General features: G+C 38.9%; 1 protein-coding gene across 1 annotated transcript; it reads left to right on the forward strand.

The window, feature by feature from the left end:
- Positions 1-1,947: 1,947 nt before the first annotated feature.
- LOC149289553 (GMP reductase 1-like) lies at positions 1,948-16,368 on the forward strand. Its single transcript, XM_089490437.1, has 9 exons — positions 1,948-2,034; positions 5,876-5,995; positions 7,261-7,344; positions 9,624-9,797; positions 11,562-11,643; positions 11,889-11,995; positions 13,269-13,311; positions 15,051-15,210; positions 16,188-16,368. The coding sequence occupies exons 1-9, from the start codon at positions 1,948-1,950 to the stop codon at positions 16,366-16,368; spliced, it is 1,038 nt and encodes a 345-aa protein (XP_089346563.1).
- The last annotated feature ends 1,877 nt before the right edge of the window (positions 16,369-18,245 follow it).

Raw genomic sequence — 18,245 nt, forward strand, 5'->3', positions numbered from 1 at the left:
AGCTCACCCAGCATCATGGAAGTAGTATGTCTGGCTGAGCCTTATGAGAATTCGGTTCAATGTGTTGGTTATTTTTAATATGCATGACTGTGCTGACAAAAATGAAGCGTGTTTTAAGTGGCGATGCCAGCGCAACATTTTAAAGTGCAATTACTTGTATTGGTGAGTTCCACGAGATTTAAAAAAAAAAAGTGTCCCTTTTGAAATGTTGGGAGGTATGCAATACTGGGCTACGTGTTGATGAAATAGTAGTAATGAGGCTGGATATGGGCAACCAGGAGTGAGGACATTGAGAATGGACTATTTCACTAGAGCAAATGGGAAATGCTGGAGGTGCATCAACATGTGGGAGACAACCCAGCAGCGCCTGTAACAAGTATGGGGTGGATTTTTTTTTTTAGTTGACCATTGTTGGTGTCTGTCTTTTAAATTATGACTCAAAGGAAAATTATTTGCAAAAGTAAAATATTCCAAAGCCAAAGTACTTGAAATCAACAGACAACTTAATGTACCACAGACCTCAGGAAATGACTGCCATGTGCAATGTTGGTGCCTGCCCCTACTTATGTTTATATCTAAAACAACATGACATGCCTACACTGAATGACCAAATATTTACTCTAAATTAAAATGAAGCTATCGGTCTACATTTTTGCTTCTAAGGAGGAAGGGCAAATGTCATTCCTTCCTCATCTATTCTACTCTATTCTGTAGGGTAGTGATAGTTATTGGTGTGCATTAACACATTTTTGGATATAGAAAGAACACAGGTAACACAGAACTAGAAATACAAACTAGCCCTGAAAAAAATACCCCTATTCTTAATATATCAATAAGCAAAACCACATGCATTTGAATCTACCCAGAGATCAACATTAGGGCTGTTTTAGTTCTACAGTGAGTTACTTCAAGGAATTGTTCTGGCTTTTATATGTTGAGGGCTGTGCATTTAATCATCCCTAGGGATCCAGCAGCAACAGAGTAGTAGTTAATGTGGCCTTTGAAAGGGTACAGTTGTACAGTCCTAATAAAGAAATATTAATGATACACAAAGATATATAGCAAAGTTAAAGCCTAACCAGACTACAAAAACATAATGGTTTAGTGTGGAAATTAAGAAATAGCTCACTCATTGCTTAATTAAAATAGATTTTTAAAATTAACAATTACAAATTTTTTGTCTCGGCTAATCTGTAAGCTCTCAGAGTTAAGGTTCTCTACTCCTTCTGCATTCATCAATGTTTATATATTTAATTAGCTTTCTGTTAAATATGCTGTTTCTTTTAATATAAAATAGTAAAATAATTATACATTGACTCCGCATTAATTTTATTAACCACAAGCAAATGCACACACATCAATAGCGAACAGGCACTATATGATAACATGCAGTAAGGGTGTTTCCACCCAGGCTAACAGTAAGTATCCCACAATCAAGTGATATGGTTTTCTTTCCATGATATACCAAGTCGCTTTGATGAATGGTTCGCAGACCTTGAACACATACACCGGTTCTGCTGAGACAGGCACCAAATCTTGGGACTGCGCTTTCAGAAATCTTATATACAGCAGCCTAGCAAAGAAAATACAAAGCACATTAATTATCTTTATGCAGTGCACTGCCTAGATTACGTCGCACTGCTATGGAAAGCATTTGAGTCTGTTATGAACACACACACTGCCTGCCAGCCTCCAGAACAGGAGCCAGAGGGGACTCTAGTGCTCTGTCACTATGCTGCACAAAAGCACTTTCTAAAAACAGAGCTTGCCTAATAAAGATATGGGGATTGTGCATTCATTCCTGGCCCTTTCAGCACTATAAATACCCTCTCTGAAGAATACACAGGCTTTGCTTGTTGCAGTCTTGGATCCTCTACATAGACCTGGTGAAAACAGCAAAGATAAGCACCCTGTAACAGAAACAAGGAACCTAAACATTTCGCAAGGATGCGTAGGGTAGACGCAGACCTAAAACTAGACTTTAAAGATGTCCTTTTAAGGCCCAAGAGGAGCAGCCTCAAAAGCAGATCAGAGGTAAGTGCAGTTTTTTTTTTTTCGTGTGGATATTTCATCTTCTGATTTGATTTATCATGCTTCTTATCCTGATGATTGTATTGCTCACAATACATCATGTATATTGATCTTTCGAATCTTACTTGTACTGGAAATACATAGTAGAGTCATTTAAAATTCTGTTATAGATTGTCAGCATTCTAACATTATATCTTTAGTAACTTTATCTATTCCAGGCAGTTGAAAAAGTATGAAGAATGGGCGCTTTAACTGTTAGTACAATAATACATTTTTATCAAAGCCTGACAGCACTAAAATACCATTTAGTTAGAGTTTGTTTAGCTGTGGCTGAGATGGAAATGTCCAATTATTCTGCATATTCTAGATTATTAGTCGACGACATAAAGGGGAGTTGAATGTTACTAGTTTCACCTTGTTTCACCTTGAAACCTGAAGGAGGACAAATAAGAACAGAAATGTGAACTTACAGTTCTGGTTATAGGTGGATTAGTCAGGAAAGAGCCTGTGGGAGATTCGATGGCAACTACTTCAAACAAAACAAATGCGTTGGTACACCAGGTAACACAAAGTGAAGTCGGTGTATATTCACTGTACTCTCCTTGGTTAAACAATCATCTACGCCCTAGTTTATATTCGATTAACCCATTAAGTTTGCAGAGGAGTTACAGACTGCAACAATATCGGTTTTTCACAATAAACAAAACTTTTTTTAAACTAACAATTAAATTATGGTGTCTTGAATGTATTATCTTTTTTGTGTACATACAAGTAGTGTTGTCTGCTACTGCTTATGGTTTATAAAATACACAGTATAATGTGATTTAATGCTGACATTATGCAGCCATACAACACGTCACCTTCAAGGGATTCTTGCTGCAGCTGCAATAACTTAGACTGAAGGCAGGGTTCTACAATACACACAGCCAAGTGTGGGTGTTACTATAAAGGAGAGTGGCTTTCTGGGAAATTGCTGTATCATTCCCATCAATGGCTTTGCCATTAAGTATTCATTTATACTGCACTAAGGTGATCTGGGGTATCACATTTAATGTCCCTAATTGATATTATTAACAAGAAAGATGGATGCAAGCAGGCGCAAATGCAAGACCGCGTGCAGCAGAACATCCCTGCATTGCAGGCATCACCTGCTCCCAGTATGAACACATTGGAGGGATGGGTGTACATCATGTTAATTCCTGCAGCAGAGCAATATTCTTTGGCAATTTTGTTCCAATGTAACCACAGGGAAAGAGCGCACATGCCCATCTTTCTCCATTCAATTAATCCCTGCATTTTTCCCCCCCAGGGAGCTGCAATAGTGTGGGGGAATTAGCATGACAGCAGTAGTTACATTTATTTTTGAAAGCCTCTATACACTGAATTATTTGAAATAGTAAAAACAGTAAATACCGGTTAAAAAAACAGAACAGAATTTCCCCCTATTATTTCCCCATGAATTCCAAAACAAATAGTACAAGTAATGGAAAACAAATTAATTTTCTTAAAATCACCCACCTCTTTTTAGATTGGACATGCAGCCCATTGTTGGTGACAGTACATAATAAAAAAAGGCATTTTAAGAAGGGGTTAAATTCCATAATCATGTTAAAGAATCAAATATTAATGTTGTTTGGATTTTTTGGTTGGAGAAGCTGCAGATCAGTCTATGACTAATCTACATTGTTTGCAGCTTTCTTTATAACATAAGTTGGTAGGGGTGAGATGGCTGCCGGTTAGCAGTACAGACATGGTTCCTTTGCAATCTCGGTAGGGATATCCTAGAGCAGGGGTGTCCAAGTTTTTTCTGCAGTGGGCCACTTCATCAGAATTGTATACGTGCGCGGGCCGCACTCATTTTTCACTGTGACAAAAAATATGGCCTTTAATAAAATATGCAGATTAAAATAAAGTAAAATGACACAAAACCTTTACTCTTCCTCTCACTGATTTCTGGGCCTTGAAAGTTTTGCGACTACAAATTCAGGATTCCCTAGATTTATTCTAGGGATGAACTAAAATTAAAATTCTGGACCAAAACATTCAGGGTTCACTTAGCCAAAACCGAAAATGACCCCCACCTTTAAAAATAATAATAAAAACTCACATGTTTAATAAAAGTAGGTAACACACAATTGGACAAAATTAGCAATATGACTTGGCATGATACGAGTGTGATTGCTAACAGCAATCACACTCCTATCATACCCAGGCAACCAGTAAATGCTGGTACCTAGGCATGATGGGACTGTGCTCGCTGTGATTGCTGTTAGCAATCACACTCCTATCATGCCAAGTCATCCAGTACATGCTGGTACAGGGTGGCTGTAAGTGATGTGCAGACCCCATACTGCTGGCAGCATCACTACACAAGGGGGGCAGCTAGCTAGGTTTCAGCATGTACTGGCTGACTTGGCATGATAGGAGTGTGATTGCTAACAGCAATCACAGTCCCATCATGCCTAGGTTCCAGCACTTACACATCCATCCAGTAAATCCTGGAACCTAGGCATGATGGGACTGTGATTGCTGTTAGCAATCACACTCCTATCATGCCAAGTCAGCCAATACACGCTGGTACAGGGTGGCTGTAAGTGATGTGCAGACCCCATACTGCTGGCAGCATCAATACACAAGGGGGCAGCTAGCCAGGTTTCAGCATGTACTGGCTGACTTGGCATGATAGGAGTGTGATTGCTAACAGCAATCACAGTCCCATCATGCCTAGGTTCCAGCACTTACACATCCATCCAGTAAATGCTGGAACCTAGGCATTATGGGACTGTGATTGCTGTTAGCAATCACACTCCTATCATGCCAAGTCAGCCAGTACACGCTGGTACAGGGTGGCTGTAAGTGATGTGCAGACCCCATACTGCTGGCAGTATCACTACACAAGGGGGGCAGCTGGCCAGGTTTCAGCATGTACTGGCTGACTTGGCATGATAGGATTGTGATTGCTAACAGCAATCACAGTCCCATCATGCCTAGGTTCCAGCACTTACACATCCATGCTATCACACACACATCACACACACACACACACACTCATAATCATTCATTCACAGATTCATTCCCTCAATCACACACACTCATTCAAACACCCTCCCCACCCCCTTACCTGCACTGCAGCTCCTCGATGCCGCTCACAGACTTCAGCAGGGGGCGCGGCCTCCCTCTGCCTTCTCTGCTAAAGCACAGAGGAAGTAGGATGTCACGTGAACTCCGCTTCCTATGTGCAGCCCAGAAGACCCTCCCACAAGTAAGTAGCAGGTCTTGAGGTGCGGCTCGCGTAAGATCGGTTGCCCTGGCTGCCGATCTTACGCGGGCCGCACCTCGAGGTCTCGCGGGCCGCATTTGGCCCGCGGGCCGCATGTTGGACGCCCCTGTCCTAGAGTCATACCATGTATGAGATATGTGGTTGGCCCCTGGGATCAATATTCCCACCCACTTATCACATACCTGGGTATTATTATTATTATTTATTGTTTTATATAGCGCCATCAAATTCCATAGCGATGTATAATGGGTGGACAGGACAAAACAAGTAGTATGTAACATAACAATTAGACTTACAGAGACAACAGGTGAGGAGGGTCCTGCTCAAACAAGCTTACAATCTAGAGGAATGAAAGGGTTAAAGCAGTTTTATGATGTCCCAAATTCCATATTTTATAGTTCAGTATGCTAAACAAACCTACCGTACTTTATATGTGTAACATTGGATCATCCACCTTGACTTTCCGTTCTCACGTTCTATTTGTTTTGGTGGTTGCATTGCTATTAGTATGGTGTAAAACTAAATTTTGTTTTCTAGTTATAGTTTTCTTCACTGTGTACACAGGTTGATCTTGTTCGCACCTTCACATTCAGGAACTCCAAACAAACCTACACTGGAATACCCATAATTGCTGCAAATATGGACACTGTTGGTACTTTTGAGATGGCCAAAGTCCTGTACAAGGTGAGCATTTCAGCAGGAACCAGTAAGGCAGTGCAGACATTCAAGTTATGTCCTGTATGTTATCCACTCATTACCGTACATCAGTCCTCTGCCTGGCATTAAAGGAACCATCATGCTTACTGGTGATGGAAACAGGGAGGTTTTGGAACAGGGAGACAGGCACTGGGGGGGGGGGGAATATGCATGGCCGAGAGAAGGGGCAAATGGGTACAGACACTGGTGGCAAGGAAAGGCAGAAGGGTATGAACACAGATGAGAGGCTGGAATAACAAGGGGCCCAAGAAAATGGAAATAGGCGTCACACAGAACATGGAAAGGGGTTGCAATTCTGATGAGGGGGCCCAAGCACATGGATCTTTACTGACCCCCCAGATTACTGATAGTGTCCTTGTCTGAGTTTAAAATATTGCACAACTATATATAACAATTAGGAAGGATTGTCAAACAAACACAAACTTACATCCACCAGGCAAGGCTTGTTTTTACACAGAAATCCAATAGTGAAAGGGTTTCCCTCTTTCCCTCATGTCCATTTTTCTCCTTCCTATACACACAGCTCTAAAGTCCAGTCATAGCCCACTAGACCTTTGCCTGCCCAGGTCCTTCCCAGCATGACAGACAATTCCCACAATGACATGTATTTTGTATGGTTAAACGTTACTGGTAGAAAATTGGTCCCTTTATTGGCATACCTGGGAACTCTCTGGGTTTTGCCTGGAGAACTCCAGGAGAAGCACTGCTTCTCCGGTTCTCTGGGTCAACACCCAAATCCTCCTACTCGCAGGAGTAGGGTCCTGACACGCCCACCCCGCCCATTTCTCCTTTAAATGGGCGTGTTTCCTGTGATGTCAGCAGGAATGGCCACTGACGTTGACAGGAACGACCACTGAATTCAGCAGGACTGCCCACTGACCTCCGCGGGAATGCCCACTGACATCCATGGGCAGTCCTGGCCACACCCCGGAGCCCACTAATTCCCAGCTATTTTCATTGGTACAGAAGCCTTTGAAGCAGGCTGCCAGTCACGGGCAAGGAGAAGGGTCCAAGGAAGGTGTGTTTTTCACTATTTGTTTTTAAATACTAAAGAAAGTATTTAGTTGAAACCTATTAGTAGGTCACCACAGAAAAAGATGCAAAGTTGCATAAGCTTTCCAGACCTCAGAAGTCTCTTTAGTGGATCTGCTTGAGTACAATTGCTGCTAACAAACATTTAATTCATATTAAACCAAACAACTAATGCTCTGTTGATTTGTTTATTCTTTTAGCATACAATGTTTACTACAATTCACAAGCATTATTCACTGGAAGACTGGAAACATTTTGCTTCTACTTCACCTGAATATCTAGAGGTAACCCTTTATGTATGCCTAATGATTTATTTTAATGATTTTATGACTTTTAAACCTGCCCTTTGGGTAGTGGGATGCCATAAATAATGCACTTCTAGCAGAACAGGTAGTGAAGTGATTTGAAAGACAGATAAGCTTGTTGTCAGAACAGAGGTGGTACTGGATACCAAATGAAGATGTTACTTTTATAAGAATGGAGATGTAGAAAGAGAAGTCACACCATAGAAGCCTTACGATCATATAATACATACCTCCCAACATTTCAAAATGTGAAAGAGGGACACTTTAGAAGAGTAGTCCACAGCCGCAGAGCCGTGAACTCCATGCCCAAGAAGGTTAAGGCAGTGCTGGAAAATAATGGTGGCCACACAGAATATTGACACTTTGGGCCCTATTTGGACATTTTCACTTTGGGGTGTACTCACTTTTGTTGCCAAGGTTTAGACATTAATGGCTGTGTATCAAGTTATTTTGAGGGGACAGCAAATTTACACTGTTATACAGGCTGTACACTCACTACTTTACATTGTAGCAGAGTGCCATTTCTTCAGTGTTGTCACATGAAAAGATATAATAAAATATTTACAAAAATGTGAGGGGTGTACTCACTTTTTGTGAGATACTGTACACATACACTGCCTTTACAGACACCTGCCCATAAACACACACATACACATACACTGCCTTTACACACACACCTGCCCATAAACACACATATACACATACACACACCAGCTTACAAACACACAGATAGCTACACTGCTCTTACATACACCTGCCCATACACACAGACAAGCTTAGAAACACACACACACACACTGCCCTTACACACCACTGCCCATATACACTGCCTTTACACACAGCTGCTCATACATGCTGCCTTTACACACACCTGCCCATAAACACACATATACACATACACTGCCCTTACACATGACTGCCAATAAACACACATATACACATACACTGCCCTTACACATGACTGCCCATACACACTGCCTTTACACACACCTGCCCTTAAACAGACATATACACATACACTGCCCTTGCACATGACTGCCCATACACACTCCCTTTACACACACCTGCCTTTAAACAGACATATACACATACACTGCCCTTGCACACACCTGCCCATAGACACATATATGCACATACACTGCCCTTACATATGACTGCCCATAAACACACATATACACATACACTGCCCTTACACATGACTGCCCATACACACTGCCTTTGCACACGCCTGCCCTTAAACACACATATACACATACACTGCCCTTGCACACACCTCCCCATAAACACACATATACACACACCTGCCCATACACACACAGACACAAGCTTACAAACGCACACGTATATACACATACACTGCCCTTACACCCCTTTTTCTTTCTCCCCATCTCTTACCTTTCTCATCTTTCATCCTATCGTGGGAGTGCAAGGTCTGTCACTTCAGACCTCCTCTTTAGTGCTCCCTCATCACTATGCGCTGACTATTGATGCAGAGCGAGGGGATGACATCATATCCCAGCTCTCGGCATCATTTGCCGGCGCGTAGTGATTAGGGAGCACTGAAGCCGAGGTCTAAAATGACAGACCTTGAGATCCCTAATGTTGGGCCGGTTAGAGGGGGAATGTGATCTCCCAAACCAGTCCTGCAGGTTGCAGCTGCTGAATGGGTGGCTGTGTACCCCCTCTCAGCTGCGCCCGAGGTGAGTGCCTCTCTCGCCTCACCCTTCCTACGCCCCTGGCAAAGTGGGGCAGAATCCCAAATCCCAGAATTGGGACAGTTAGGGGCCATGTATAATAATTTCTTTCTATGATGAGGTGTTTTTTTTGACAACTTAAACAATACCATCCTTTTGGACATTGGCTTTTGAATATACACAAATTTACAATGTTTATTATTGCTTTCAATGCATACAATGAAGAATGTATATTAAAGTAATCTGTAAAGAATTTAATATATACTCGTCTGCAGAGGAGCACACCTTTTCCCCCGATTGATGAACTTAACAAAATATGTTAAATTAAAAACAAATTTAGATATTTGATTTCATATGTGTGTAGTCATTGCCCTGTGGAGTTTGGGGATCTAATATGGGGTTAGTGACATAACCCAATTTAAGTTATTTGTTATATAAAAATAAAATTCAATTTGCATTGTTTTAAATAGGTAAAATGATAATAAATCTGAATGCATAGCCATGAAAATGCATGATACCCCATTTTCTTATTAGAAACTTCCATCTCTTTTTCCATATTCTCAGCATGTAGCTGCAAGTTCAGGGAGTGGACAGGCGGACCTGGAGAAGCTCTGCAGCATTTTAGAAGCAATTCCTCTCATAAAGTACATTTGCTTGGATGTAGCCAATGGATACTCAGAACACTTTGTAGAATTTGTGAAAACGGTACATGGGAAGTTTCCAAATCACACTATCATGGTAAGTATTACTACATCCCATCTTAAGGACATATTGCCCAACCTTCTATAATCAATAGCCTGTTACTTGTGGCTGTGTACTTGAGCATTGCAAATAATTATTTTTAAAGAAATGTAGCCCGCCTCTGCACATTTTCCAGTGCTTTAATATCCTTTGTTAGAATATTGCACAGCATATTCAAGGTGTGGTCTTACCATTGATTTATAAAGGGGCAAAATTATATTTTTATCCCACGAATTGATGCCCCTTTTTATACATGACAATACCTTACTGGCCTTAGCAACTGCTGACTGACATTGCACATTATTTCCTAGTTTGTTGTCTATAACAATTCCTAAATCCTTCTCATTTGTTGTTATCCCTTATTTACTACTATTTAGGGTGTAAATTGCTTGTGCATTCCTTAACCCGAAGTGCATAACTTTGCACTTATCTACATTAAATGTCATCTGCCATTTGTGTGCCCAGTCCCTCAGTCTATCTAAATCCCTCTGCAGCAAAGTAATATCTTGCTCACATTGTATTACTTTACAGAGTTTAGTGTCATCTGCAAACACGGAAATATGACTTTCAACGCCTATTGCAAGGTCATTTATAAATATGTTGAATAAAATCGGTCCCAGAACAGAACCTTGGGGAACACCACTAACCACTTTTCTCCAGCTTGAAGATTTACCATTTATAACAACTCTCTGTACTCTATCACTAAGCCAATTTTCAACCCAAGGACAAGATTTCGCATCTAGACCATTTTCTTTCAGTTTGAATACTAACCTATTGTGTGGAACCGTGTCAAACGCCTTGGCAAAATCCAAGTAGATTACATCCACTGCAACACCCTGATGTACACTTCTACTTTCTTCTTCATATAATGCAATTAAATTAGTTTCACTTGACCTGTGTGTCATAAAACCCGGCTGATTTTTGCTAATAACTATGTTCTTCCCAATAAATTCCTGAATATTATCCCTTAATAGCCCTTCAAATACTTGAAGTATTTCAAGCCCAGCCACAGAAATTAAGCTCACAGGTCTATAATTTTTGAATATAGGAACCCCTTCTGCCTTCCTCCAATCATCTGGTACAATTCCTGAAAGAAAAGAATCTAGGAAGATTAGAAACAGAGGTTCACTTATTTCCAGACTTAGCTCCTTAGCTACTCGTGGATGAATACCGTCAGGCCCCGTAGCTTTGTTGACATGAACTTTCTTTAGTTTAGTTAGTTTTTTTGCAGTAGACATTTGCATATCCCTTGCCATAGGTTCCTCCTTAAAATATACTAAGGAAAAATAGTTATTTAAAGTTTCTGCTTTTTCTTAGTCCTCGTTAACTAACACTCCTATCTCTGTTTTTATTGTACCTACACTTTCCTTTTTTGTTTTTTAGAATTTATGTAAATTTTTGGGGTTGGTTTTGCTCTCTTTGACTATTCCCTTTCTTATTTTTAATTTCTTGGTTTACTTCCACACTAAGCCACATTGGTTTCAATCTGTTTCTCTTATATTTATTACCCAATGGTACATACTGAGAAGTGTACCTTTCTAATATTTGTTTGAAGATACTCCATTTTTTAAGTTTAAGCCAGTCAATATGTTGTAAAGATCCCCTTAATCTTTTTGAAATTGGCCTTTTTAAAATTATATGTTTTAGTATTCCCCATGTGCAATTTCTTTTTTGAGTTTATTTCAAAAGACACGATATTGTGATCACTATAACCCAAGTGTTACAAGATATATCATTTTATTTATTTTACTTCTGCTACAGGCAGGTAATGTTGTAACAGGAGAGATGGTGGAAGAATTAATTCTTGCTGGAGCAGATATCATTAAAGTTGGAATTGGACCAGGTTAGTAAGTTGCAAACATTTATTTCTGTTAAAAGGAAACACCCCCACTCCAGATAAATACTTACACTTTTATAGAACTATTAATCAAGTTTATTCCTTTCCGTCACTTAAAGCTGCTCTTCCACCTTCAAAAATAGTAATATATGTACCCCTGCCTTTAGCAGGACGAGGTTCCAGGACAGTCTGTCAAGGGTAGTATAAGAGATAAATTTGGTGGCTTACATTTTTATTTACTCTCCACACAGGATCTGTTTGTACAACAAGGATCAAAACAGGTGTTGGATACCCTCAGCTAAGTGCTGTCATTGAATGTGCTGACTCTGCCCATGGATTAAAAGGACACATCATTTCCGTAAGTAGAGAAGTTAGTGTGTATATCTGACTACACATTAACCACAAATAGAGGTAGATAATTCTATTTATTTTCCAACCTGTCTCCAGTCTATTTCACGGTTTGATTTAACAGCCTAATAATTCATTTTATTTTATGGATTTATTATTGCCTTTAAATGTTAAGGTGGTGTATTTTAATCATTTTAAATATACGGTGGTGATTTATTTTCATCTTATTTAGATTGTGCCAAATTTAAAAGTATTTATTGTTAAACATTTGACTAATATAGAAAGTGTGATTTGTGCAAAATACACTATGGCTAAACATCATTGAAAATGCTACTTACTGTGACCTAACCAGTATAACATAGCCCCATAAATCAGATATTGTCAAATGCCAAGGCGTGTGCAAAGAAACATGTGGGAATCTGATCAGCTTCTAAAAAGGCCCCATAATTATGTGATCCTATTTATACCTCTAGTGAAGCCTACTTTTGTGGATTTCAGCTCATTTAATCTCGTCATTCTGGCCTATGGTCTTTAGGCTTGTAGTTCACAAGAACTCAGATGCCCTCCCTTGTTTTAATAAAATAAATACGCTTACATAAAAAAATATTTTTAAACAGCTAAGTCCCTTTACCATGTCAGTCCATTAGATGGCTGCCTAGATCTCTTGTATGCGATTGGCCTCTATGTATGTGACAATTTATACTTTGTTACTTCACTTTTTAAGAGCAAAGTCATTATATATTATGAAATCCATTGTACCATTGTACAGAATTACACATTTAGTCTGTCTTAAAGCTCTTCACATGATTTTTTTTGCAATTCCTTTATTCCATAATAATAATTATTGCACTCTGATATAAAAAAAAATGCAGAACAGCAGTGTTTAATTTCTAATTTTTGCCACTAGGTGGCGAGCTGCATAGAAAATAAACAATCACATGAATAGTAATATCTATGTTCACTTTTGTTAAACTCTAGTAAAAAGGAAGGGGGGAAAAAACAACTTAATGATACACTTTAGATGGGATTCCTACTGCCATACTAGCATGCTATATTAATCTGCATTTGCCGATTAGAAGGGGCTTTTTCATTTGAGTTAGATCTGTCAGTTTGTTGAACTGGATCTGTAGTAAGAATTGGGCTTCTAATAAAAACAAAACTATCATTCATGAAAACATCTAAAAGCAGAACATTTCAAAATAGAAGGGAGTATAATGGGCAAACGTGTGTGATACTGCTCATTTGAGTCTTTTAAAGTAACCTTTGTTTTTTTGTGCTTTGAGGATGGAGGTTGCAGTTGTCCAGGAGATGTTGCCAAAGCATTCGGTAAGTTGTGGGACAGCTTTTTGTCACAAGAGGTATGGCTACAGATACACATTGGTCTTCTTTTGTTAATTGATTCTCAAGGTAGTGTATGGGAATAGGGGTTATACTGACTGAAACCAGCAATAAATACTGAGGAGTCCCTTTAGATTCATGATATAGCATGTTCTAGGCCTTCTTATTATAGTGGACAAAAAGGCTGTTGATGCATGTATTTTGGATAGGTAACAGGGAATATTTACAAAGAGTTGTTTCACCCAACAGGAGCCATGGACTTCTGACTTTGAGTATAATTTAAGACCAATACCAATCATAAAAGGTGACATATTGAATGTTCAGTAGCTCCACAAGACAAATATTGTGGTGCTAATAATGATTACATAACCCCCCCCCCACACACACCATTTCTTAGCATTAGAATTGCTTTAGCTTCCTGTTTGATAAACTCTGCTTGTGAAATAGTAATTTACATCCTATGATTCAAGATGAAAATCTAAATATGATTGAGCATCACCCAGGCAACTCTTAAAGGGAAATCCAGGCAGTGGGGATGCCTAATATGCACAACCATAATGTGCCTGGAGGAGGCTGTTGTATGCATAAAATCAGTTTTAAACTGCAGATAACAAGTGGGAGTCAGTGGGAGTCTTGCCTTGTTTTCGTAGATTTGACAAAATATGCAAATTTCTTTAAATTTGCAATTCGTATAAATCCAAATGCACAAGTTTAGTTTTTATATATATATTTTTTAGGGAAACACTGTACTTTTATAATATTTTGATGCTGGCCTGCTGTGACATAGTGATGCTATATTTGTGAACTGAATGGTAGATGTCTGATTTATCATGAGACAATTCCTACAGTTTCCTCTTTTCATATGCACAAAGCTGGAAAAAATAAATTGAAGTCCAAATTAATGTATTCCCTATACAAACCTAATACATTAAAAATGATTGATAGAGATTACATAATCCCTAAAATGTATTTAAACAGACCCAGGAAACAAAAGTGACCATTTCAGAATGAATAGCCTGTATTTGTTAAAGGAAAACTAAACAGAATGTTGCTTGTGAAAAATGTAACAGTCAAATAAAGACATAGTGGGCGATTTTTTTTTCTGTAATATTGAAAGGCTAATGGAGCAATCAGCTGATGCCATTTTAGAAATTGCTCTCATAATGTGGGTGATCTGAGGTTGTCATGTTTTGTGTGTGTTTTTACTTGTATGTACTTACACCCCCATAGAAAGCCCCAACAGAGTTCATAAATCTGAATATGCCTTTCATCTTTTGTGTTCACTCCCTGCATTTATTGCTTCTCTTGTACCAAACTATATAAAGACTCACATAAGCTTTTGGAGGAGTCATTAGCCAAGGGGTTCACATACACAGTGTGTTAAAAAAAATGACATGAAAATGCATAATTGTGTGCTATTAGTTGAAGGAGTAAGTTTGTCTGTCATGTGCTTTACCCCGAGTCTCTGGGTGAAACCTAAAGAGTTCCCAGGTGTGGTCTACAGCATATAATTAGTTATTTTTCCTTTTTGAGTCCTATAGCACTCCTAAAAATACAATGATATAAAAAAAAAAAAAACACTAAAAGAAGCCATTGAGGGAGGAGAGATTTATATATTTAAAAAAAAATTGTTAAATGGAAGCTACAGTATTTATTACACACAGCTGAAATGAAAGCTAACATTTTGTAAAAATTGTATTTATTGTAATGAACTTGCATTTTAACAGGAGCCGGGGCAGACTTTGTTATGCTGGGAGGAATGTTTGCCGGTCATGATCAGTGTGCTGGAGAAATTACAGAGAAAAATGGGAAAAAAGTGATGCTTTTCTATGGCATGAGTTCAGACACAGCAATGAAGAAGCATGCAGGCAAAGTAGCTGAATACAGGTACTGGCTCATACTTGCATGTTGAAATTGTAGAGCGCTAGCACTCAGAGACTTATTTTATTCTTGGGGAAATATATTTGAATCTTTCTTTTTACCTACCTTTCAACTAGAGTAGCTGTCAAGTTACCAGGTATAGTTTTAATATACTTAATGACACAAAGCCACTGTAATAAATGACATTCAGAAACACTACCACAGCTAGAATAACTAACTGCAGCATGGATACTTTACATGGGCCCCATTGCCTATATCAGTGTGCTCTTAATGAATCCTGCTGTACAGCTAGGCAGATGCCTATGCTATTTTTAACACATTTGCCAAAATCAATATATTTCTAAGTGGTGCATGTAATTAGGTCAGCTACTATACAATTTCTCTTCTTCTTTTCACTAAGCACATGATCTCAGCCTGGAAGTGGCTAGTTATCAGCTTGTGCAGGCAAATGATTAACTTTATGGATGTGAAAAATGCTGGGCTTCCATATACTATGACATGTGTAGTCTAGGAATATGTTTGTCTGAAAGGATTATTTACTGAAGCAGTGTATCTCATATGATTTTTCTTGAGATTACCAATGCGGCAATAGTCCTGTTTAGGTTGATGCACTTGTTGACATTATTACATTTATTTTTACCTCGCACACACATGTACACTGGCAATTATATGTACACACTCTTTCCAACACATACATATAAGTACACTTTAGTGTACACATACACCCATGCATACTATGCCTTTACTGACACTTAAACCTTGTGCTGTGTCAGGCTGATGACATCTGTTGTCTTTTGTTGCTCTCTGCAATAGACTCATTTCACCCACACATTTCACGCAGACGGCGGACTGCACATTTAATATCATAAATAAGACTGCCCATGCCTCGTTGTACATGGTTGTACATGAACGTATAGCAATACGTTTATTCCTTCAACACTATTAACAATATTTGTTGTTTCTTATTGAATTTCTGTTGGCAGAGCTTCAGAAGGCAGGACTGTAGAAGTGCCATATCGAGGTGATGTGGAAAACACAATCCGGGATATACTAGGAGGACTGCGGTCTACCTGCACGTATGTGGGGGCAGCCAAACTGAAAGAGCTGAGCAGAAGGACAACTTTCATCCGTGTCACCCAGCAGTTCAATCAAACATTTAATTAGAGTATGCAAAAGCAGCCATGAGCAGTTTCTCACATATCTCTACTTTTTACATGCCATCAGTATGATACCGCTGTGAAGATATACAGCCAACAAACTTCCTATGCACAAACAATAACAAAAATGTATGTCTCATTGTCTCTCCCCTCATATTTTATGCATCAACATTCTCTTTTCTCACAGGCAACTAGTACCAGCCTCTTGTTAAGATAAAGTAACTTGATACACAACAAGGATCACAATCTCAAGGTTATGAGTCAAAATTAGGTTATAACATAAAATACATTTGGTTCCATGTTCTCTTGAGAAGCAGGATTTCAAAATCCAGTGAATCTATGCAGATAACCACTAACTGTGAAATCTGTTGAGGTTTAGTAGCTGCAAATTGGCTGTCTGGTTTCCCAAACCATATGTTCACTTGTGTATTGGGAAATGCAGAAACATAGTAGATAATACATTTCATATATTATTATTTATTAACGGTGCTAAAAATACATTTTGATGACTACATGTATTTAGTCTGTGAAATACGCATTTGAATTCCTAAAACAGAGATTTTGCTGTAATGTTTGAAAAGGGGTAAAATCACAACAGAAACCAATAGAAGGGTCCTAAAGGCTGGACCATTCTACTGGTTGCTATGGGGATAAGATTGACCTTCAAAACTGCAACAAAGTTCCTCTTTATTGAACCCCTCAGTGTCTATTATTTAAAGATGTAAAAATGTTACATTAAAGTGTGTATGTTACTATAGCATCCTGTCAGAAAACTTCACAGTTATTGGTACTTGAAACAAATTTAACGTGAATCATTAAATCAAATGCACAGAAATTGTGTGATGTGATGTATAGGCGTGAAGGTGCTCTCTAGCCATGTGAGTTTTAATCTTCTTAATAGAAAATATATATTCAAAATTGCAGAAACTGGTGAACATTTGCTAATAAACGGGAAGAGCCCTAAAAGCAATTAATTATTTTTATAGTCTGTACCTAGAACTGTAAACTCTGTATCTACATAATGAACAGGGGGAATCAAGGTCAGGTGGGGCCCCTGGGCAACACTGTTACAGATTAACATTTGGAAATGAAATTTGTTGCTAATTACTCACGTTCACTCTCATGTTCTTTTACACACTCACACACACTGACTCAGGGACATTCTCATTCACTCTCTCTCAATCTCTGAATGCTTACAGATTCCTTGTCCCAGTCTCCTGGCAGTGCAGCTCTTCATCTTCTCTTGCATCTTCTTGTGCTTTAGTCTTTTTTCTTCATCCGCTGCTCCTTGTGTCTTCTTCCATCGTCCACTTCCTCATGGACATGTCCTTCCAGGCACACTGAAGTGGTCGGTGGAAAAGTAGGGAGATATTTAGAGAGTATGAGAGAGAGTGAATGAGAGTATGAGAGAGCGTTAGAGTGAAAGAACAAAAAAGAGTCAAACAAAAATTCAGAGCGCCTTGCTTTGTACTGTTGGGGCCCCTCCTTGTTTTCATAGGTTCGAACGAATTGACAAGACTGTCAAATTTCCTTAAAATTTTAATTTTAAGAATCTGAATGCACAAGTCTCATATTTATACATATATGGCTGTACACACAAACATTAGCACACCATTGGCTACTCAATGTAGCTAAATTACTACATTGCCTATCTACAGTTCTTTCCTTTTTTATTCACTCATAGGCAGTCAGAGCACAATGGAGCCCCAGACAAGATCATGTCCAGGAATCATATTGAAGAGGTCAGGAAGGGGCCACAGACAAAGGTGTATAATGCAAAGCAATTTTTTTTCTCTCTCCAAATAACTTCATGACAGCTAACTGAATATCTGCACATAATAAAGCAGCAATCAGACAAGACAGTATAAAAATAAATCGTATATG

The sequence above is a fragment of the Sceloporus occidentalis genome, unplaced genomic scaffold (assembly GCF_023333645.1).
Source record: "Sceloporus occidentalis isolate IW3139 unplaced genomic scaffold, rSceOcc1.0.p SCAF_44, whole genome shotgun sequence".
Lineage (NCBI taxonomy): Eukaryota > Metazoa > Chordata > Lepidosauria > Squamata > Phrynosomatidae > Sceloporus > Sceloporus occidentalis.